General features: G+C 36.2%; 1 protein-coding gene across 3 annotated transcripts in view; it reads left to right on the top strand.

Annotated features, from left to right (window-relative positions):
* Positions 1-25,353, top strand: part of LOC126822603 (uncharacterized) — a 51,254-nt gene that overhangs the window by 6,586 nt on the left and 19,315 nt on the right. For all 3 annotated transcript variants that reach the window (XR_008788249.1, XM_056101274.1, XM_056101275.1), the window contains exons 2-6: positions 6,776-6,835; positions 19,633-19,776; positions 20,979-21,064; positions 22,386-22,497; positions 23,859-23,978. Coding sequence is in view for 2 of the 3 variants with exons in the window: in XM_056101274.1 (XP_055957249.1) it covers positions 6,823-6,835; positions 19,633-19,776; positions 20,979-21,064; positions 22,386-22,497; positions 23,859-23,978 (475 nt within the window). In the remaining variant the exon portion in view is untranslated. The remainder of the gene's footprint in view (positions 1-6,775; positions 6,836-19,632; positions 19,777-20,978; positions 21,065-22,385; positions 22,498-23,858; positions 23,979-25,353) is intronic.

Here is a 25,353-nt window from a genome sequence, read left to right as displayed (position 1 = left end):
ATGACAGACCTTATGATACACGTGCATACGCTAACCATTCGGCCATCCAACCTCCCTACATGCTTCATACAATATATACACATTGTAAAATGTTATATGTTCATTAAAAGTGCATCAAGAGATTTTCCGGCGTGGTTTCCCCTTGTCAGTGATGCAGGACGGAGGGCCTGACAAGGACAGCTGTCTAGTCATTCGGATGGGACGAAAAACTGAGGTCCTGTGTATACATTTGAATGCATGTAAAAGATCCCTTGGCAGTTGTAATTTGATATAAGAGTAGGCGATAGTGCCGCTGCCCGGGCAAAATTTCCCTCATAGCACACTGTATGGCGTATGTCCGTCTTCATTAGCCCAGGTTAGGAGCAGAACAGTAGGACGTTAAACCCTATTTCATTTCATTTCATTTGCATTATGCAAGAGCTAAATCTATTTCATGTTTTTATTTTGGCTTCATCAAGTGTTTTATAAACTATATTTAAACTTTAATTCACATGAAAAGATTGAAAAGCCTATAATTAATTCGCCAGAATATCGGATGAATGAGTTTTAAATGGATTAAAAAAAACCTTGAGATTTAAAAATTGAATGATAAAGTAATTAAAATGAAATTATATTTTTGTTTCATTGTCTATTTTTGAACTATTATAATATCAAAAATGGCCAGCCCTTTGTCTAAATCATTATGTCTGTGTGTAGGTGACTTACATCTATGGTCATTGAAAGACATGTCCATATTTAGTATGTGAAACCATGAGTACATGTACCTGTTGTTATAAATGACATTTGATAATAGTAATTGATGTTACTAACTGACTAAATCAACCATCACTGGGCAGGTTATCAATGGAGGAAAGAAAGGAAGTGATTAACATAGTTTAAAGATGGCTGACCTATATTTGATGTTGATTGTATTAAAACTTTAAATGTAGGATAGATATAGAGTTAGTGGTCTGAGAGAGACAGAGAGAGAGAGAGAGAGAATGCCCGGTTATGATTTATTGATTGGAGTGAGAGAGAGATATGGGGTTTAAGGTCCACTCGACATAAACATTTCGGGACTAACATATGGTACAATTTTATTTCAATTATTCGCTTATGCTTAGGGGTCTTTAGCAGTTGGAGGTTCCGGAGAAAACCCACGAAGGTTGAACAGAAGGCTCTACTCTTTGTCACAGTCAACCTGGGAATCAAAACCATGCCTTATGATACAGCGTGCACATGCTAACCATTCTGCCATCCAACCCCCCACCAGCTCCTTTAAAGATGATAGACCCATATTAGATTATGGGAGATTCGATAACGAGTTGGCAGTTCTCACTATTATAGTTAAAAACTAGATAACGTAAAGGCAATTTGCTGAAAATTTCATTCAAATTGATCCACTATGAACCGAGAACTAAGCGAATGAAATTTCTGCCTAGCCTTGGTCATCATTACTAAAGTCATAGTATGTTAAGCAGCATAGTCTTGATTATCCATTTATTCGTTTAATCGAGAAGGAAAGTTATGCAGTAAATCGGATCACAATCCACTTAAGATTGCAGGCTAGCGATGCCATCTAGAGTTGATTATGAGCTGGATAGGTTAATTAATGTCTAATTAATAATTTAGATAACATTTCAGTCCTAAAGAAAGACCTGCAATAGACTGATTTAGCTCTTGCATAATGCATGTATAAATAATACATGTATTCCCATAAGGTATGCCCTACTATTACATATAAAATATAAAGTATATCCTCAATTGACACCAGGGGGGTTGGATGGCTGAATGGTTAGCGTGCGTGCGCGGTAGCATAAAGTCTGTCATTGAGTCGACTGGTGTTGTTTCGAATCCCCGGTTGTACGTGACAAGGAGTAGGGTCACCTGTCCAACCTCGTGGGTTTTCTCCCACTGCTAAAGACCCCTACGCGCAAGCTAATTATTGAAATAAAATTAAACCATATGTTGGTCCCGAAATGACCTAGTTTGTGTCGAGTGGACGTTAAACCCCATTTCTCCCTCTCTCTCAATTGACAACCCGATACACATAGGTTCGGTTTGTCTGTTAAAAATAAAACACTTATTTCATTTTAATTTGATTGTATTAAACTTGAAACAATTGGTTATTGTATTATAGATATCTCAACTATTCATCACAATAATATTACATCAGCTATTACTCACTATTGTTCATTCAAAATTTCTACGTTATCACCTTGTTCTATATATGTACGTCAGTGGATTCAAAATTTCTATAAAGGTTTTGTCATATTTCTTTTATAGTCATCTAAATGCACGACTTCCTAGTTGTATGAGTAACAATACTTAAACTACGCCTGTTTCCAATGACTTGACGATCATTTAGGAAATACATCTAACCTTTGCATGAACCAAAGCTGTGTGAATATGGACTAGCCAACTGCCCATACTCAGACTTTATTAACGACTGTACTATATTATTCAATCGCCTATTTCTCATTTATATTGAGAAGCCACACAAACATTGAATATTGCTTGTGTCTGCTGAGGTGTACATTTCACAGGCCTGAGGTTAATACACCAAATAGCAAACGAAGATGGCATATGCACGAAATTTGTCAGGACAACAGCATTTCTGCCTCTTCATTGAATTTCAACTGTCAATGTTTAACCACTAGCAATAAAAAGGGTCATCACTTGGTTATAATAATTAAAAATTTAAGAATGAGCATAGAAAATTATTCAGCTGTATCTTTTTATAAGAAAAGATATTTCCATTCTCATTACCATGTATATTGTCTGGATCTCCCTACAAAGATATGTGTATTTTAACATATTATTAACTGAATTATTGAAATAAATTTGAACCATGTGTTAGTCCCAAAATGACCTAATTTGTGTCGAGTGGACGTTAAACACTCTCTCTCTCTATTTAAATGTAAATTATAAATTGTTTACAACCCTGTCAACAGGAAATATTGATTATATTAAATCTAGCATCTGTCTACCTGTATTTTGATATAAATACCTGTCTACATGTATTTCATGTTTACTAATAAAGCCATTTGGTTTCCAGTACAGGTGATGTACGTTATTCTGTTATCAGTAATTCATGATATATTTGTATTTTATTCATGGTGGTATGGTAGAGCTAAAGAGTTCAAATTTAGGCAAAAAGAAAACCCCACATGCCGGTGTTTACAATTTACTGCTTGACGTTAAACCACCTTTCGTTTAGGGATCCACTGATTCACTATACCAGGAGGTCTTGTGTTCGCTTCTGGTATTGACCGAGAAAGTTCCTGAGGATTTTCCAGCAGGGTTTCCTTTTGTTTGTGGTGCAGGACTGAGGGCCTGACGAGGAACTTTGTCTAGTCGTTTGGATGGGAAGAAAAATATGAGGTCCTGTGTACACATTGGCGTGCATGTAAAAGAACCCTTGAACAGTTGGAATTCGAAATAAGTGTAGGCCTAGATAACAAACCTTATCTCTCAACCCTCCGTGTTTCGAGATAAGAAATGATGCTATTAACTTCAACGTAGCACATGCGGGAGCGATTCGCACCCGGTATTTGTAAACAAAATTGACAATATTTTTAATCAAAACAACTATGATTATTGTTATTTATAATATTTCTGCCACACCCAACTACAATTAAGCATATAATCCTACCTGAAACGGGTACAAATTCCCTCTTTTTAAATCGAAGCGACAGTAGATTGCCTTTTCCGACATTTTAAATTTACGTCTGTAACACATAAAGGCGGGGTCTCGTGTGCAATAGCCAATCAAAGTACTAAGAGTTGCGCAGTAGTAATACGCCGTAATTAGGAACGTCTGAATCAATTTTGATAAAAACAACGCTTGATTTACTTTATTGTCAATATTTGCTGATACATGTAAATGAATGTTGTTTCAGTAGATTGGACTGCGTATGTGTAATAAGTACTAATAGTATAAAATTAACTTATTTTTAAGATGGTACATGCATTAATAAAGAAATTAAGTTTGCCACTTGTAACTAAAGGCATCCAATCGTAGCTAAAAACAAGCACATCAGTATATCTCAGCGTTTTTAGTTATGCTCTCGTAGCTAGTGTAGGCCCAGTGTTGGGTAAAAGTTTCACTCATACGTTTAGCACACTGTTTTTCGCACATACATTATAACATTCTTCATTAGCCTGTTTGGGGGAGCCGCAGTGGCTAGGTGGTTAAGACGCTGGCTCGCTAGCCTGGAGGTCGGGTGTTCGATCCCTGCATTGGCCAAGAAAGTTCATCTGGATTTTCCAACGTGGTTTCCCCTTGTCAGTGGTGCAGAACGGAGGGCCTGACAAGGACAGCTGTCTTGTCCTTCGGATGAAACGAAAAACCGAGGTCCCATGTATACATTGGAATGCACGTAAAAGATCCCTTGGCACTTGGAATTCGATATAAGAGTAGGCCGTAGTGCCGCTGCCCGGGCAAAATTTCCCTCATAGCACACTGTATGGCGTATGCCTGTCTTCATTAGCCCAGTATAGGAGCAGAACAGTAGGACGTTAAACCCCATTTCATTTCATTTCATTTAACCTGTTTGGTGCATTAAACCCCATTTCATTTGATTTCTATCGGATATATCACTGAATTGAGTTGTAAATTAACTGGTTGAATTAATAATAAGCTTGGTCAGGTTATGAGAACATTACAATAATATGGATTGGCACTCATGGCTGTTAATGGCATTATTTATTGCTGGCAGCCTGCAATAACCAGTTCTTCTATAAACACATGGCTCCATTAATTAGCCTCTTATATCAAGTCCCTTCCTGTGTTTTCTAATGATCCAACAGACTGGTAGATATTTTTTATGATAGTTTTATCTAAGTTCTGTGTGATGATTGTTTATATATTCTAACTAAGGTTTTATCTGGTGCCAGGTAGTTGATGTATTGTAGTAGATTCAGGTATATCCAACAGCTTTATTCACTTGGATGAAAAGAACGTTTTGTATTTTAGTTCTGTGTGATGATTATTTATATATCTGAGTACTGTGTGTTATAAAATGGGTGCCAGGTAGTTGATGTATTGTAGTAGATTCGGGTACATCTAACAGCTTTATTCACTTGGACGAGTTGAATGTTTCGTATTTTAGTGACTGGTTATGTATATACATGTACATATAGGCCGTCTTTTTTTAGACCGAAATCCAATTAGTGCAGCAAAATAGAATGTTAAACTCAATTTATTTATATAAATGATTTTATCTCTATGTTAAATAGTCAATAAACCCCATTTTATTAGTAAATAATAAAGGATTCTATTTTAATGTCAATCTGGTTAAAACACAGATCCTATTTCGTTTCGTTTTTATAGTTAAAAATTTCGTTTTACTTGTCTTTACTACACTTGGATCTGGAAGAGTTGTTATTTAACTTGTGTTCTGAATTGTGTCAGTGATAAGCTAATGAAACGGTCAGTTTTTCACGGAACTGTTGGTAATCCACTAGTAACATCAATGCTGATTGGTTAATCAAATGTCTGATGTCATACTATAGGGTCATAAGTCGGTCTTTTGACCCCTGACTTGACCTATCGCTATAACTTGTCAGATATTCATGTAGTGTAGACCATCGAAAGTATAAAAAACGAAACGAAATATAGATCTGTATTTTAATCAGATTGTTTGCATGTATCTTAGGCTTACTTTTAGGAATCAGTTCAAATCGCTCAGAATTATTTAGAAACTTTCAGACTTTTACCTAATTTTTCACTTCACAATTTACGCTAAAATGTACTCAAAGTGACTTTAGATCATAAGGTCTGTCATCCGATGTAGGGTCGCCTGCGTAACCTTGTTGGTGAATGAGTGGCCGAATGGTTAACATGTGTGCGTTGTATCAGACTCGATTCCTTAAGCGATGGAGACATTCAGCCAAATCAATCGGCGCCAAATTCATTTGACCAAATCAGTGGACACACGAGATGATTCCCCTGTCGATTGCATCACCTTTCACGTCACATGATTAAACATGGCAGCGACCATGACTTCAAACAATCACCTGACTTCTCGATATGAATGGTAATTTTCTAATGAGCTCTACAGTTGGGCGAATACTTCGGCAAAGCGGACACACTAAGCGAATATATCAAACGTGCTGCCTAGGAAGAGGAGCAGAATGGTTTTCTATTAATGTACCGTGTTAATGTTATTGTTTATATTCCTGGTGTAATTTAGTTCCTGTTTAATTCAGGGGGGTTGGATGGCCGAATGGTTAGCACGTGCGCGCTGTGCTGTATCATACGGTCTGTCATTGAGTCAACTGGCGGGGTTTCGATTCCCCCGTTGTACGTGACAAGGAGTAGGGTCGCCTGTCCAACCTCATGGGTTTTCTCCGGGTCCTCTGGTTTCCTCCCACTACTTAAGACCCCTACGCGCTAGCAAATTATTGAAATAAAATTAAACCATGTGTTAGTCCCGAAATGACCTAGTTTGTGTCGAGTGGACGTTAAACCACATTTATCTCTCTCTCTCTCTCTCTCTCTCTCTCTCTCTGTTTAATTCATGTTCCTGTTGTATTTATGTTCCTGTTTTATATTCTTGTTCGTGATGTAAATAAATTTTACGTTTACAAAACTGATATTCTGTTATCACTAATAGTGTTATACAACTACTATGGCTAATAATAACTGCTTTTATTTCTTGAATTTTCTTCTGTATTGAGTAAAAGTAATACTGTTTATAAAACAAATACTCTAGGTTTCAGGTATCACATCTTTAACTAAGTAAAAAAAGGTATTTTTTGCTGATAAATGTTTTTATTGTTTTCTTTTCAGTAAAGTATTGTTTTAGATAAGTTGTGAAGGAAAGAAGATATTTAAAGATGGCTGATGAAGGTAATAAATCTATTTCACTCTCCACCCACCTACTTACATGTATTGTTTATATGTCCACCTTTCCTTTGTAACAGGTCAAAGGTTATCATTGTTTTAACACTTCAAACAAACACATGTAGTAATATCCTACTAGGGGGGTTGATATTAGAAATATCATTCAGATCACTTCATCCTTGATACACTATGACTCAGTGATACATCAAAGGGGGGTTGGGTGGACAAATGGTGTAAGGCATGTTCTCCATGTGTGCATTTTGGCAGGGTTTCCGTGGTGCGAAATGTCAGTGTAACGCAAATGTAATGTGACAGTTTCATTGTAACCAACGGAAACGCATGCGGAAACTCAGCTTGTACCTGATGAGCAGTAGGATGGCCTGTCTAACCTTGTGGGTTTTCTCTGTGTCCTTCGGTTTCATCCCACAGCTAAGAACCCCTTCGCTGTATGTGTAGGCGAATTATTAAGATAGAATTGAACAATGTGTTAGTCCTGAAATGACCCAGTTTGTGTTGGTTGGATATTTATCCTAAAGAATTCACATCATCTTGTTCATTCCGTGTAGTTGTAAATTGATTTTAATGTTATTGCTGATCTCAATTTACAATGTATAATATTCTGTTATAATAAAATGAAAAGAACTATTTATTTTTGAATATACATAACACAGGAAAAATATTGAAATGCTTGGTTATATTAAACCCTTTTAACAGGTCATACTATGACCGTCATAGGTTATCTCTGTTTACCACTTGAAACAAAAACATTTAATATAGTAATATATAGGTGATATATAGGTGTGTACATGTACCTGTACAGGTACTAGGTAGGGTCATTAGGTTATTTCATCATAGACCACATACAGATAAACGTGAAAATTTGTCTCGTATTTTAGTAATGGAAACATTTAGGGGCCTTAAAGTGACAGTGAATCTGTTCAAGTTACAATAATATGTGCACTTATCAAGCAAAATATTGAATATGCATGAATATCAATGTAGAAATTGTCTGGTTCTTGTTATATTCTTAAGCGGAAATTGCAAATTTTCAAGTTATATTTTTAAAATGTATTAAAATAGATGGTATCCATAAACAGTCCTACCTTGTTAAAGAATAATCCTATTAATCCTATAATTCGCTATTGCCAGCTGAGAAATTGGCAAAAATATCATTTTTAACTTCAAATTCCAACGTTGGAAAATGGCTGCACCATGTTGTCAATAGCAAAACAGGGGAGGTAATTGTGTTGTTATTTCCTGTGTCATACATTTTTAAGGGTGGGAAATAATGCCCATGATCGTATAATAGTGATTTGATAACCTATTGAGCAAAAGACATAGAAATAGTTATGTTTTGACTTTCTTAGAAAATTTGAAATTCTCGCTTTAAATAATACCATGATTTTTCATCACGAGATAATGACAATGTTATTTTGTTAGCTAACCAAGTTGGGGGTTGATTGGCCAAATGGCTAATGTATGTGCGTTGCCGTTGTATCATATGGTCTGTCATTGAGTAAGGTCGCTTGTCCAACCTCCTGGGGTTTGTCCGGGTCCTCCGGTTTTCTCCCACAGCTAAAGACCTCTACGAGCAAGCAAATTATTGAGATAAAATTGAACCATGTTAGTCCCGGAATGACCTAGTTTGTGTCGAGTGGATCTCTTTCTCTCACTAACCAATTTGAGAAATGTGGAAGTTTGTGAGACTCAATAAGTTTATAGATGATCTTGGGTGTATTTGTTTGTTTTTTTATCATTTGATAAAAATAATGCTACTTTAATCCTATCACCTCTTCCATCTCTTCAACTGTCATGGTATTTTCCCGACAGATAATAGATGGCTGTATGTATGTGGTCATCAATAAAATTCTGAATATTTTATGCAATCAACAGACATGTAGTAACTAAAATGGGTATTAATAAATCAATGTCATCCATGTTGTATAATTGTTCCGTTATTGCATGCAAGATAATGAATAATGATACAACATGTGATACAATGATTAATATTAAAGTTTTTTGCTGTATATATCAGTTCTATTATTATCACACCTTGCTGAATGTCATGGTGATGTTATTATTAATGAATTATATTCTAGGTTATATGTATTCTCTAAACAGTCAACTTGTCAACTATACTTCATTCTTGACACTTGACAAACAAGTCTATCATGTTTCTCAATTGACTCATGGCATGCACACTGTGTTTAGACAGTCAGGTTTTTTTGCAGCTCACATATTAAAGATACATTTTGTAATATTAGAAAAAGAGCTGGCAGTTTTCACTATAAATATAATAGTTAAAGAGAGAGAGAGAGAAATGGGGTTTAACGTCCACTTGACACAAACTAGGTCATTTCGGGACTAACATATGGTTCAATTTTTTTTCCATAATTCGTTGCGCGTAGGGGTCTTTAAGTGGGAGGAAACCGGAGGACCCGGAGAAAACCCACGAGGTTGGACAGGCGACCCTACTCCTTGTCACGTACAACCGGGGATTCGAAACCACGCCAGTTGACTCAATGACAGACTTTATGATACAGCACTCACATGCTTACCATTCAGCCATCCAACCTCCCTTTAATAGTTAAAAACTGTTCTCAAAGTTAAAAACTAGATGATGTAAAGGGAATTTGCTGAAAATTTCAGTCAAATTGCATTCACTCTAAGCCGAGAAAACCTTATTTTAAAATCAATGTAGCCTCGATTGTCATTGTATGCGTTATCACGATAATTAACATAGTCTTGATTATCCATTTTTGCTTTTAATCATCAACAGATATTGAACAGTAGATTGTATTAAAATCCAACTAAAATCCAACATAAAAGATGGCATCAAGAGTTGATTATGTTAATAAATGTCTAATTAATAATTTAGATTACATTTCATGCCTAAAGATGCTTTATGTAAAAGCTAAATCTGACTGTTGAAGATCTTTATTTTTTGGTTTCAAATGTTGTATAAATGATTAATTTGACATTTATTCACATGACAAGCCTATAATCAACTCTCTGACAGCTGGATCCCCGAGATTTAAATGGAATTAACCTGTTAAGCGTGACGTTTTTAAAACGTTAACAGCCCCCTATTGTGTAATTAATTTGACGAAGTGACGAAGAACTATGTACTATGTTCTTAGAATAGGTAGGGGAAAATACCTCCAAGGCGTTATATTACACCCTACGCACAGTGAGTGGCAGTTTTCCAGGACGTTATATAACGACCTACACACTTAACGGGTTAAACACTTGTAAGATTTACATACAGTGTATTTAACGATAAAATGGATAATCAAAGTTAAGTCTTGGTTGTCAAGTACCGTTGCTACGATATTGAACGATCTACGCTATATCTTCAAAAACAAATTTGAATAAAATTTTCAGCATATTCCCTTTTCATTATCTATTTTTTAACTAATCTTGCAAGAATGACCCACTCTTTATCTAAATTTTACATAATGCATATGATTTCATCCCATAATTCATTAAATTGTCAGTTGAGATTCCATTGGGTAGAAATGAAATGAAATGGGGTTTAACATTCTACTGGATAACGGTGGCTAAGTGGGTAGACGCTGGCTCTCTAGCCTGAAGGTCGGGTGTTCGATCCATGCATTGGCTGAGAAAGTTCATCCAGATTTTTCGTCATGGTTCCCCTTGTCAGTGATGCAGGACGGAAGGGCCTGACAAGGACAGCTGTCTAGTCGTTCGGACGGGATGAAAAACCGAGGTCCCGTGTACACATTGGCGTGCACATAAAAGATCTGTTGACAGTTGGAATTCGATATAAGAGTAGGCCATAGTGCCGCTGTCTGGGCAAAATTTCCCTCATAGCACACTGTTAGGGGTATGCCCGTCTTCATTAGCCCTGTTCGGAGCAGAACAGTAGGATGTTTAACCCCATTTCATTTCATTTCATTTCCTACTGTTCTGGCCATGGAGCATATTTTGTATTTGAACAATATGACTTATGCAGGATGTCTCCGTCAATCAGGCATAATTATACATATCTGTTTGACCGTATCTGTTTGACATTATCCGGCAGAATTCAACCACTCCCCTTATACAATTTTCAAGTAAAGTAAGCGAATAAAATAAGAAAAAAAATTTTGTGTAATTTTTTTTTAAATTACGGAAATGATTCATATGATTGTATAAGATTATAAGCCATAGATACATATTCATGTATAGAAGATTAATTATGTTTTGTCTTTCTTAGAAAATATGCAATTATCCTTTAAATCCCATTTCATTTCCATATGTAGTATATTGTTGGAAGATCAAGACTACATGTATGGTTACTGCTAAATGATAAGGCCAGCTCAATTTTTGTCCCCCGCCTTTCGAAGAAAGCAGGGGACTATTAAAATGGGTTCGTCCGTCTGTCTGTCTGTCTGTCTGTCTGTCTGTCTGTCTGTCTGTCTGTCCGTCCGTCACACTTTTTGGGACACAATAACTCTCTTCCTAATTGAGCTAGAATGTTCAAACTTGGTGTATGTGTTTATTAGGTCAATGCCTTGATGGAGTTCGAAGATGAGCATTTTCCGCTTAGGGTAAGCAGAGATAAGCAATTTGATTGGTTGATGCTTTGGGACACGATAACTCTCTTCCTAATTGGGCTAGAATGTTCAAACTTGGTGTATGTGTTGATTAGGTCAATGCCTTGATGGAGTTCGAAGATGAGCATTTTCCGCTTAGGGTAAGCAGAGATAAGCAATTTGATTGGTTGATGCTTTGGGACACGATAACTTTTAATTGAGCTAGAATGTTCAAACTTGGTGTATGTGTTTATTAGGTCAATGCCTTGATGGAGTTCGAAGATGAGCATTTTCCGCTTAGGGTAAGCAGAGATAAGCAATTTGATTGGTTGATACTTTGGGGCACGATAACTCTCTTCCTAATTGAGCTAGAATGTTCAAACTTGGTGTATGTGTTGATTAGGTCAATGCCTTGATGGAGTTTGAAGATGAGCATTTTCCGCTTAGGGTAAGCAGAGATAAATAATTTGATTGGTTGATGCTTTGGGACACGATAACTTTAGTTCTAATTAAGTGAGATTGATGAAACTTGGTGTATAGATTTATTATATGAATACTTTAACTAAGTTCGATAATGAACATTTTTTGCTGAGGGTAAGCAGAGTGATAAGCAATTTGATTGGTAGAAACTTTGGAACACAATAACTCTCCTTCTAATTGAGGTAGAATGTTCAAACTTGGCATAGGTGTCTATTAGGTGAATGTTTAAACTTGATGTATATGTAGATGTTCATTAGGTGAATGTCTTGACTGAGTTCAATAATTAACATTTCGAGCTGAAGCTAAGCAGAGCTAATCGATTTCATTTGTCGATGGTTTGGGACAAGATAATCTTGATTCTATCTGATAGAGAGTGATGAAACTTAGTGAAAAAAATAAATGTGCGATTAATTAATATGTGTCATCTATTTATTTTGCAATTTCGGCGGGGGACATCAGCCTCACTGTTGGCTTGTTCATCATAGGTCACGAGATGTAAACAGCGCTAGCGCTAATCCTAACCCTGGACCTAGCCCCAATCTTAACCCTAACCTACAATCTCGCCAACAATCATGTGCCCTAACCTTATTTACATTTCAACGACCTCGACAAAAATTGAGGCGGCCTTAACAAATAGATTTTGCTGTACATGTATAATAAATGAAAAGTATTTAGGTCTAGATAAAAACGCCATATGCTTCTGTTAATCTCATTATAATATTATAAATAGTTTATATTGAAATTTTATTATAATATATTAAAATAGTTTTATTGGAGTGAATAATTTTAATATTATTATTGCTTTAATGACCGGTAGATACATGTATATTAATCAATAATATTATAAACAAAGTATTATTATCTATCACAATATACAGGTATGGTGTATTGAAACAGGGCATGTTAATAAAATTCAGAAGTATTGAAATGAAATGGGGGTTTAACGTCCTACTGTTTTGCTCCGAACTGGGCTAATGAAGTGTGCTATACAGTGTGCTATGAGGTGAAATTTTGCCTAGACAGCGGCACTATGGCCTACTCTTATATCAAATTCCAACTGTCAAGGGATCTTTTACGTGCACGCCAATGTGTACACGGAACCTTGTTTTTTCGTCTCATCCGAATGACTAGACAGCTGTCCTTGTCAGGCCATCTGTCCTGCATCACTGACAAGGGGGGACCCCGCCGGAAATCTGGGTTAACTTTCTCGGCCAATGCAGGGATCGAACACCCGACCTCCAGGCTAGCGAGCTAGCGTCTTACCCACTTAGCCACCGTGCCCCCCCAAATTCAGAAGTAGTACATCCATAGAAGAATTTTAATTTTAGTGAAATCTATTTCTATATGTCTTATAACGACTATCGACATGTATAACAATTCTTTAAAGTGCGCTTTAGAATCATAAAGACTGTCATTGAGACAAGTGGCGGGGTTTGTACGTAGCATGTACATGTAGTGTTGTCTTCCAACCTTTTTGGTTAAAGACCCCTTTGCACAGGCTAATTATTAAAATACAATAAAACCATATGTTATTCCTGAAATGACCTACCCCATTTCTCTTGAATCATTGAAGCGTAACTGAAAACGTGAATAAACCACCTCTCTTTTCGAGTTAAAATCTTTATTACTGTTAACTTAGGATATTAGAATTATCTAATAATTGAAATATTTTGAATTATTGAAGCGTAACTGAGAACTCTATTAACTTATAGATAGCAATGTCAGCCACTAAACATTCTCATAAATAACTTGATTACGAAGGAATGTCGTCGTTGTTGTTGTTTTATCGTGTAGATAACAGAAATGTGTAAAAACAACTTGAAACCTAGCAGTATGATTATTTTATATTACTCATAGTTTTTATTTATTTGTTGTTTTTTTTTGTATATTTGCACCAAATATCGCTGATAAATGGTTTGAATTTTAAGGCGGAGAGAAAGAGAGACATGGCGCTTAACGTCCACTCGACACAAACAAGGTCATTTCGGAACAAACATATGGTTCAATTTTATTTTAATAATGCGCTTGCACGTATGGGTCTTTAGCAGTCGGAGGAAACCGGAGGACCCAGAGAAAACCCACAAGGTTGGACAGGCGACCCAACTCCTTGTCACGTACAACCAGGTATTCAAAACCACGCCAGTTGACTCAATGACAGGCCTTATGATACAGAGCGCATGTGCTAACCATTTGGCCATCCACCCCCCCCCTTGCACATTTTAAGGACAATATCTAGTATTTTCCCAACTTGATCCATGCTAAAATGTAGCCTACTTAAATTATTTATTTTAAATTTAATTAACCCTATAACTGTCAGATGTTCCAGATGGAAGCTTAAGGCTGACCTTAAAAATATCTTTGTTTCACCAAACCCGACCCACAATCGAGGAGAAGGGTCGGTAGGTCGGTTTTTTTTTCAGATTTTTTTTTAAAGTCAGAGAAATCAATACAGAAAACTTATTAGCTGTATACTACAGATACATTAATTTTGTTTAATGAATTTGGGGTCTGACGTAAAAAGTAACGAACTGAAAGTTTTTATTAAACTTAAGAGCTAATTTGACAGCTTAATAATTTTCCGGGTGGAAACATTCGTCTTCTTTATTGGCAAACAAATCAATGACATCGGGATTTTTCGTGATGATCGACTCGCACACGATTTGCCACGAGCTTGAAGTGTGAAACTCCTTCAACACGTTTTTAACGATAGTGCGGGTTGTGCCTTCATTTTTCTCGAAAACGAATATTGAAAATATCGTCGTCATGTTTAAAACTACGCACCACAGACATAGAGGCAGAATCATTTCGTGGGAATGGACGTGTATTCGTCTGCAACCATTTTGTTGAGAAGCGACACCTATGACGCTTTCGTCTTGATCAACCAGTTTCAATAATGAATCAAACCATAGCCATAGTAAAGGGAAATAACTCTCATGATATATTTCAGGTTGACACACAAAATAAAATAAAAAGATCGTGGAAAAGTACAATAAAATAATTTAAGTCGGGGGTGGTTTTAGTTAGTCGGTCGCGTTAGGCGAAACAAAGATATTTTTAAGGTCAGCCTAATCAGGAGGCCATTTTGTAGATTTCTAAGTAAAAAACGACAAAAAAAGTTAAATGTTTTATACCACTGAATAGAGAAATTCAAGATCTTTCCCAAAAATATACATTTGTAAATTTAAAGAGTTACAGGATATATTAATAATGATATGCTTCTCCTAGTCGATACCCCAAATAAATCCAAGGGTTAAGAAAAACAAAACAAATTATCCAAGGTAGCCAATCTATTGACTTGGATTTAAAGGGACAATAACACTCTTGCTGGCTTGAAAGCTCCAGAAAATAAATAATATCTCTATCTAAGTACTAGATGTTTAAGTGTCCTACCTGTTGTGTAAATTATCCATTACATCCTATTTTACTTGTCCAGAGGGTTCGAAAATATTTTTAAATTGAAGTTTCATTTGAAAAGGTTTATGTTAGACGTTTCAAACCATTATGTTGAATTTTTCAAAATTTTTAAATAAGGTGTGTTAAGATGAAATTTGTATCATCAATTAATTGGAATATTGTAAAATAGTACAATTTGTTGACCAGAATAAAGATTGGGACATATTATTCAGTTACAACAAGAGTGGTATTGAGCCTTTAATGCGATTAAAAAGTGCCTCATCAAAATATTATACCCAATATATGGGTGGCACTGTCTTCTTTATCGTGTGGATGCCAGATGTTGCAAAATTTTCAATTCATCGTATTGAATATTGAATTGAATTCAGTCTTTTTTGGACGGATATATTTTTGTTTCACCTGTAGATTGCAAGGGATTAAGAGTATTTTCACATGACAATCTGTGGTTTAAAGGTATCAAGTACATGTATATCTTTATCTCCGATTACATGTACCTCAAACAAATAATCTGATTAAACCACAGATCCTATTTCGTTTCATTTTTATAGTTCAAAATTTAGTTTTACTTGTCTTTACTACACTAGGATCGGGAAGAGTACCCGCGTTCTGGATGATGTGTTTAGCCATGCGATGCATGGAACTGTCGGTAACCCACCAGAAACATCCATGCTGATTGGTTAATCAAATGTGTGATTTCATAGGGTCAAAAGCTGCTTGTGACCCGTGACGCAATCTCCCACTACAACTGGTCAGATGCAGTAGAGACCATTGAAAGTATAAAAAACGAAACAAAATATAGATCTGTATTGTAATCAGATTGTATCATTTATACTATCAATGGTCTTGTCCGTAATACATGTATATGTTACATCATAATTATACCTGAACTTACAATATAACTTATCGTATAGATATTAGCATTCTCAAGTTCTATTTTCCCATATATATATGGGCTTTCTCTAGTGGCGTTATCAAGAAGCCTGTAAGATTAATAATGATTGAATTAAAATGATATTAATAGACGCGACAAGAAACACTGTCAGTTCAAAAAGAAATGTCAAGTTTTATTTTAAAAAAGTCGGAAAGATTAATAAAGAGATTGAATAAAAAATAAAATACACGTAGAATATTAATAGATTGACTCAACAAAGACACTGTCAGTTCAAAAAGAAATATCAGCTTTTCAAATCTTCTTATGCAATCTACTTATATTACTGTACCATATAATAATATAAAGTTTTATACTATCTGAGTACACAACCTTGTAAAGCTGTATAATAAATGAAATGAAGGGGGTTTAACGTCCTACTGTTCTGTTCTGTTCCGACTGGGCTAATGAAGACTGGTGTATGCCATACAGTGTGCTATACAGAGGGAAAGTTTGCCTGTCTACATTAGCCCAGTCTGAGCAGAACAATATGATGTTAAACCCCCATTTCATTTCTATACGGTATTTGAATAATATGTAAAGAGAATAAAGGTTTTATTATTGTCAGTAGAGCAGAGAAAGTCAGGTTGTTGAATTATTATAGAAAGATAATTTTAAGTTACAGTGACCTAGTGATAATCTCAAATATATAAAAAATAAAAATAGAATTTATTACTGTATATGAACGTCATAAAATGACACGATAGAAGTAATCTAGGAAAACAAGATGAAAAAAAAAAGAAAGTTATGTTGTTATTAAGGCTATAAATGCTACGTAAGCAATATATGTACTTTAAAGATGCAGTATGTAAGATTTAGATAAAGAACTGGTTGTTCTTGCTATAATAATTATATTAAAGATGCAGTATGTAAGATTTAGATAAAGAGCTGGACGTTCTTGCTATAATAATTATATTAAAGATGCATTATGTAAGATTTAGATAAAGAGCTGGTGGTTCTCGGCTTCTCGCTATAGTAGTTCAAAAATAGCGATCATAATTTTTATCCGATTTTGATGAAACTTTAAATATATGTTTATAACCCAAAGATCTTGGTTCCTTTTGATATTTTCGTATGTCCGACTGTAACATACTGGATTATGGCCCCTGATTGTGTGAAAAATCACTTTTTTTTTAGCCACTCTTACAAAATGTGGGTGTATCTTGCATGGTAACTGCTCGTTCGCTAAAATATCAAATTTCATAAGAGAGAGAGAGAGAAATGGGGTTTAACGTCCACTCGACACAAACTAGGTCATTTCGGGACTAACATATGGTTTAATTTTATTTCAATAATTTGCTTGCGCGTAGGGGTCTTTAGCAGTGGGAGGAAACCGAAGGACCCGGAGAAAACCCACAAGGTTGGACAGGCGACCCTACTCCTTGTCACGTACAACCGGGGATTCGAAACCACGCCAGTCGACTCAATGACAGACTTTATGATACAGCGCTCGCACGCTAACCATTCAGCCATCCAACCCCCCAAATTTCATAAGGCTCAAGCCACGATACTCAAATTGATTATGTTTAATTAAGAAAACAAAATTGAAATATCATGGAATGCTAGATAAATATCCCGACTTGGATTCAATCGAATTTGAATTAGGCCCCCTCGGCAAACCTCAGTAGATTCCAGTACCCTACATCTATCCTCGGCTGTATGACGAGGTCCGCCATTGGAACTACTTAGTTACCGGATTACCAACGGCGTTGCCCATGATGACGCCTTTGAAGAATGTTTTTTCATACAAATATTTCAAAGTCTGAAGCTGTTTTTCTTTCAAGTTTATCAGATTTTCTTCAAACAAGTACAACTTTGCTCTGAAAATTCTAAACACGCTTCAAACGACCCAAATTTTGATAACTTCTTTTTAAAAGTGGCATGTTTTCCAAAGAAGTAAACCGGTGCCGCATCGAGGCTAGATGTAGAGTAATGGAATCTGCCGAGTTTTGCCGTGTGGAATTAGGCCTACCAATAAATTTTTGTGGACAATTAAATGGCGGCCATCATACACATAGAACCATGAAATTTCAATTCCACATAATTTGTAAATAGGGAACGGAATTTACCCCTGGTATGATTTGTATGTTTATTAGAGATTCATTGAGACTTTAATGTTTCAGAAATTGTACTGTCACCATCCAATCAGATTAAAATACAGATTTATATTTCGTTTCATTTTTTATACCTTTGAAGGCCTACACTACATGAAGATCTGACCAGTTGTACTGGAAGTTCATGTCAGGGGTCATACAAGTGGCTTTTGACCCAATGACATCAGACATTGATTAATCAATCAATGTTGATGTTTCTAGTGCTTTACCCACAGTTCCGTGCATTGCACACCAAGAACTCACCATAATAGACCATTTCATTGGCTATCCTTCACGTCATCCAAAATGCCGGTAATATAACAACCCTTCCAGATCCTAGTGTAGTAAAGACAAGTAAAACAAAATTTAGAGCTATAAAAAACAAAACGAAATAGGTAGTGTTGAAAATCGGATCGAGATTTGTGATCCGAATACTTTTGTTTGCTATCCGAATACTATTTGTCGGATAATTCGGAAACGTGAAATTCTTGAACAAAATCACATCAAAAGTTCATATACTCATAATTTCTTACTTATTTCAATGTTTATGAGTGTCTGTGTATGCTGAGTATGAAATCTTACTTTCGATTTGCAAATTGTTTGAGCCGCGAAGAAAAAAACGTGCCTACCTTTAGCCGCAATTATTAAGACTATCCATGATATCAAAAAAAATCAACGAGGTGAATAAATTTGTGTATAACTACTCCTGTAATCCGCGGCCCTCCCACTTATCATTTTTGCTCAATCAACACAAATGAAAAAAGTAAAATAAAAACATTTAACATTTATTCCACCAAGGTCGCTTGCCTCATTCTGATAATCTACTGCTATTGAACCAATCAGTAAGTGAGAATATACGTGACATTACATCGCGGGAAGTCTAAACACAGTGTTAACTTGTATCCCGTAAACCCAAGAAGTAGCTTCTATCTAGCGTTAACCAGCGCAAGGAATGAATGAATATTTTTTTATTTAGACTTCTGTTTTCGTTGCACTGCATTAATATTTTTATTAGTTACTATCGCTAATAATACGTGTGATATTAACATTTATGCTCAAAGCTGCGTACGTGATCAATACCATTGGGGAAAATTTCAAAGTAATCAGATGTAAAAATGGCTAAATATAGAGCATTGGGAATGTTAGAATATATTGTAACGAATAGTAAACGGATAGTAAAATGATTCGGATAACCCTTATTTTGTATCCGTTAACAGATATCCGAATAGTAGTTTCAACACTAGAAATAGGATATGTGTTTTAATCAGATTGTGACATCATCAATAACATGATAGTATTTATATTTTGTTTGAAAGATATTAAGTATTTATATTTTTATTATGGTTTCAGATATTGTAATGACACCTTCCAAGAAAGGTAAAGCTACCCACATAAAGATAGAAAGAAAGAAAAAGTTGAATTTAGATGAAAGTTCTGTTGTACATGAAGGAGCTGGACAGAATAAAGGATTAGTTATAAATAAACAAGAACAAGGTGAGTCTCTAAATCACTTCTAGAACATATGATATCACTTCTAGAACATCCGATACCACTTCTAGAACACCAGATATCACTTCTATAACACCTAATACCACATTGAAGAACACCCATTACCACTTCTAGAACACCAGGTACCACTTCTAGAACATCCGATACCACTTCTAGAACACCTGATGCCACTTATAGAACACCTGATATCACTTCTAGAACAACCGATACCACTTATAGAACATCCAATAACACTTCTATAACACCCATTACCACTTCTAGAACATCTGATATCACTTCTAGAAACGAGATACCACTTCTAGAACACCTGATACCAATTCTATAACACCTGATATCACTTCTAGAAACGAGATACCACTTCTAAACCACTCGATATCACTTCTAGAAACCAGATACCACTTCTAGAACACTCGATATCACTTCTAGAAATGAGATACCACTTCTAGAACACCAGATATCACTTCTAGAACATCTGATATCACTTCTAGAAACCAGATACCACTTTTAGAATACCTGATACCACTTCTAGAACACCCGATACCACTTCAAGTCACACATAGGGTTTACATGTTTCAACCTGTATTGATTTCACATTTCCCTTTGAGCCTCACATAGGGTTTATTTATGCTTGACAGGTACAGCGATAATTCTATGTCTCTTGAACAACTTCGCCCTTCAATAAATATACAGTGACATGAGGGGGCGACTTTATGGGTATTTGGAGGCTGAAATTAGCGGTGGTTGGGCGAAATAGTCCCCCCCCCCCCCCCCTAGTTCGATCCATGGTTAGTCCCAAAATGACCTAGTTTGTGTCAAGTGGAGTTTAACCCCACATCTCTTTCTCTCATTATTCGATCCCGGTGTTGGCCAAGATAGTTCTTTTATGGTTTCCCGTTATCAGTGGTTCATGAGGGAGGGTCTGGCAAGGAACAGTGCCTAGTTGTTTGTATAGTACAAAAATACTTCAAATAGGACTTGGCATGATCCATAGAATAGATCTATGAGAAATATTTCCTCAGATGGAGCATGATTAATAAGACTAAGACCAATGTGAAATAACTTTGTCGAATGGAGCATGATTCATAAAATTGATTTATGTGAAATATTTCCTCAAATAGAGCATCATTGTGAAATGTGAAATGTCTTGATCTTAAATTTGTAATAAATATTTAATGTTTTATTTTCAGCTGATGCTGATGACCTCTCTAAACCTCAGTTACAGTTGGGATTTATGTGTTTCCTTGTTGATGGAAAAACAGGAAAACATTTTGTGGTAAGTTGAGTTGTTGGTGCGAGAAAGACCTTATGACATGGAGCACACTTGACCATCTAACTCCCCAATCTGTTTCACATTGGTAAGGCCAAAACGTCTTTTAACTCGATGCAGGATTGGGGAGGGGGGGGAGGGTCCTGGTCACTGTGAGATCCATATAATTGCAATATTCCAGAAATGGAGAGTTAAAATAAGGGGCACAACTGAATGTTACGGGAAACCATTGGCTTTCATCATGACATAAGCAGCAAACATTTCTCACCGGTGGCGTCTCGCTTGAAAAAAACAAAACGTATGTGTTTTATTATGACTATTCTGTTTAATTACAGTTCTAGGCCCAAGCACGCGTTACAAAGAATACAGTGATAAGGATTATTGTTATGGACTTCTTCTTACAAGTGAAGTACCTATAATTGCGTGATAATCGATCATTATCGGCAATATCGATATTTTCCGCCAGCCCTAGTCAACTAGCGTGGTTTCGATTCTCCGGTTGGTTATACGTGACAAGGAGTAGGGTCGCCTGTCCAACCTCCTGGGTTTTCTCCGGGTCCTCCGGTTTCCTCCCACTGCTAAAGACCCCTACAAATTATTGAAATAAAAATTAAACCATATGTTAGTCCCGAAATGACCTAGTTTGTGTCGAGTGGACATTAAACCCCATTTCTCTCTCTGTCTCTCTCTAAAGAAAGACCTGATATAGGCGGATTTAGCTCATGCATAATGTATGTTTAAGTTGCGAGACCTCTCTATTTAGAGGTCATTTTTCTCAGTGATTGTAGTGGCCAAGCGAATATTCACTGCTGACCAGTTTTCCCTATCCGTGATAGTAGTGGCCATGCTGGTATTTACTGCTGATCAGTGTGCCAACCCCATGATATACATGTGGTGAGGTAATGGTTACCTGTATGTCTTCGAAACTTCACCCAAATAAAGAAGTAGCTGTTTTTTTCAGAAGTTGTGTTTTTGTTTATTGCTCTATCCAGTCATTTTTCTCAGTGATTGTAGTGGCCAAGCGAATATTCACTGCTGACCAGTTTTCCCTATCCGTGATAGTAGTGGCCATGCTGGTATTTACTGCTGATCAGTGTGCCAACCCCATGATATACATGTGGTGAGGTAATGGTTACCTGTATGTCTTCGAAACTTCACCCAAATAAAGAAGTAGCTGTTTTTTTCAGAAGTTGTGTTTTTGTTTATTGCTCTATCCAGTTACTACATGCCTCTAAAAGACTATAAAAATGTAGGCAACCTACAAATTCAAATAAGATTATTTTTCAAAATAATGAATTCCATGACATTTCTTGATTATTTATTACAGGAAAGTCGTCGATTAAAGTTCTGGTATGCAGACGGTACAGATTATTATAATCAAGTATCAACGGCTTACGATTTCTTTAAAGAATTAGTTCGACCAGAAAACTTTCCTAAAGGTACAATAATTATGTGTTCTATTTTGTTCATTCATTCATGGGGGGGGGCGATTGGTTAGCGCGTGAGCGTTGTATCATAAGGTCTGTCACTGAATCAACTGGCGTGGTTTCAATTTCCCAGCTTGTACGTGACTAGGAGTAGGGTTGCCTGTCCAACCTCGTCGGTTTTCTTCGTGTCCTCTGGTTTCCTCCCACTGCTAAAGACCCCAACGCGAAAGTGAAATATTGAACCATATGTTAGTCCTGAAATGACCTAGTTTGTGTCCAGTTAACGTTAAATCTCATTTCTCCGAGTGATTTGATGATATTCAAACATATTCAAACTAATTAATCTATCAAAATGTAGCTTCAAATCCTTCTCAAAATAATTTTTGTGTCACGTGTTCATTGCATACACAAGTCACTCTTCATATCTTAAAATTATTAGCCGTAAGTGTCAATGTGAAAATATTGGAATGATGCCAAAGTCATTGACACGGTGTGATTTTCACCTCTGACCTATTACGTAAATACTGGAAGATCCTTTGTTGAAACGTATGTTTTTTATTCGATAATTGGCGAATATAACATTCCTTGTCAATGAGTGCTTTATTTTTATTACTCAATCACCATTTATTTATGAAATAAAAACAATAGAAATCAACTGCCCACGTCTTTTTTCATGTTTTTTGTCTCAGAAACTGTTGTATGTTTAAGCTCACCATTAAGTTTATCAACATAAACATCAAATATTCACTAATAAAACAATCTTCGCGTGCAACCTTTCACATCACTCAAACAGACATCCCTAATCGTCAGGAAACCCTTACATTTTTGACCTGTATGCACGGAATCCAGTATTTTTCTATTATGATTGGATATCTCTACTTTCCATATATACCAAAATTGCCTTACTTTTATTGGAAAAAACCATCAGATAAATACTTTTATGGGAATTTATCTTTAATGTTTGGATGGCCCTTGGTGCCAACTCCTAAAGCCCATGCCTTAATGTGGCCGAGTGGGTAGGACGCTGGCTCGCTAGTCTGGAGGTAGCGCATTCAATTCCTGCATTGGCTGAAAAAGTTCATCTGTAGGGCCTGACAAAAACAGCTGTCTGGTCATTCGGAGGTAACAATAAACCGATGTCCTGTGTATATATTGGCTTGCATGTAAAAGATCCCTTGGCAGTTGAAATTAGATATAAGAGTAGGCCGTAGTGCCACTGTCCGGGCAAAATTTCCCTCATAGCACACTGTATGGCGTATATGCCCGTCTTCATTAGCCCAGTATAGGAGCAGAACAGTCAGACGTTATACCCCATTTCATTTCATTTCCATATCTTAATTCAGCCATGTCTTATAAATTCTATATGTTTGTAGATTACGTGGGGTTTATAAAGAAATGTATGAAACAGATGCAAGGTGACAAATATCAATTAGCGGTTAAGGTTGATCTAGAAATAATGAAATTAGATGATAAAGATGCCCCACAGAGTCCAGGTGAGAACTTACCTTTAATTATATATTACCTGTTGGTCTACCTGTAAATAAATTATAATCTATTTATCTCAACTTAAACCAGGTGTTGTCAGATGTTTGTAATCTAATATGACTATGTAATACGTACTCCAGTAACAGGCCTGTTGCCAGAATATTTGAGAAGGGGTGGGGGAGTGCTCAGGTCTGCTGTGTAGGGGCAAGCTATATGATGGCAGTGTAATTTCTGGTGCTATGTGATGAGTCCTGGACAATAGAATCTTCTAAGATAATTTTATGTCCTGGATGATAGAATCTTCTAAGATCCTTTTTTAATTTTGGACAAAAATATTTGTCAGGCATAAAATCAACAAGACAGAAAAATAACGGAACATTGATCAAGACTATTATCAAATCTGAAGATTATTTTATCTTGTTGTTGAAAAGACGATATTGATAGAATAAGCAAGTAAAGGATCCCCTAACCCAGCGGTTCTCAACCTTTTTGTGCCAACGACACATCTTGGAACACATGAAAATAAAAATAAAAAGATGTTAAGTCAGACAGAATATAACCGTAGAGACTAGTCATAGGCACATAGAATGACTCAAACTAAATAAAGAAAAACACAGCTATAAACTTATCAGTAAACACCAGTGAATACTCAGTTGGGGTCAAGTAGGTTTTTGCATTTTCTTAGTGTGCAGTTAAAAATTTTGCGGCAGACCGGTTGAGAATCACTGAACACAGTTATGAACTTATCAGCAGACACCAGTGAATACTCAATTGGGGTCAAGTGGGTTTTCATATTTTCTTAGTGTGCCGTTAAAAATTTTGTGGCACACCGATTGAGATTCACTGCCCTAACCGAAGAAGAACAGAGACTAGTGTAGATTTAGGCGAGATTTAATAATAACGTTTCGGTCTTTAATCGACCTTCATCAGATGATATTGATTCTGGTGTTTTAAGTGTTATATTATCTTGGCATTAGAAACAAAAGGTTTAATTTGTCTGTTTGTTCTTCTATTAGAAAATCTAATATCGGTGGAAAATATAGGTAGGTATTACACATATAACCCACAGTTGGAGTTGTTCTTATTCATAGTTTCACCCAATCTGATTAAAACACAGATACTATTTCGTTTCCTTTTTTATACCGATAGTTCAAAATTTTGTTTTACTTGTCTTTATTACACGTGGGGGTGTGATGTTGAATGGTTAGTGTGTGCTTTCTGTGTCATAAGGTCTGTCATTGAGTCAACTGGCGTGGTTTTGATTCCCCGGTTGAACGTGACAAGGAGTAGGGTCGCCTGTTCAACCTTGTGGGTTTTCTCCGGGTCCTCTGGTTTCCTCCCACTGCTAAAGACCCCTACGCACAGACGAACTATTGAAATAAA

The sequence above is a fragment of the Patella vulgata genome, chromosome 5 (assembly GCF_932274485.2).
Source record: "Patella vulgata chromosome 5, xgPatVulg1.2, whole genome shotgun sequence".
NCBI classification, from domain to species: Eukaryota; Metazoa; Mollusca; class Gastropoda; family Patellidae; genus Patella; species Patella vulgata.
The sequence above is the reverse complement of the archived record's forward strand: the minus strand, read 5'-3'. Positions and strand labels throughout refer to the sequence as shown.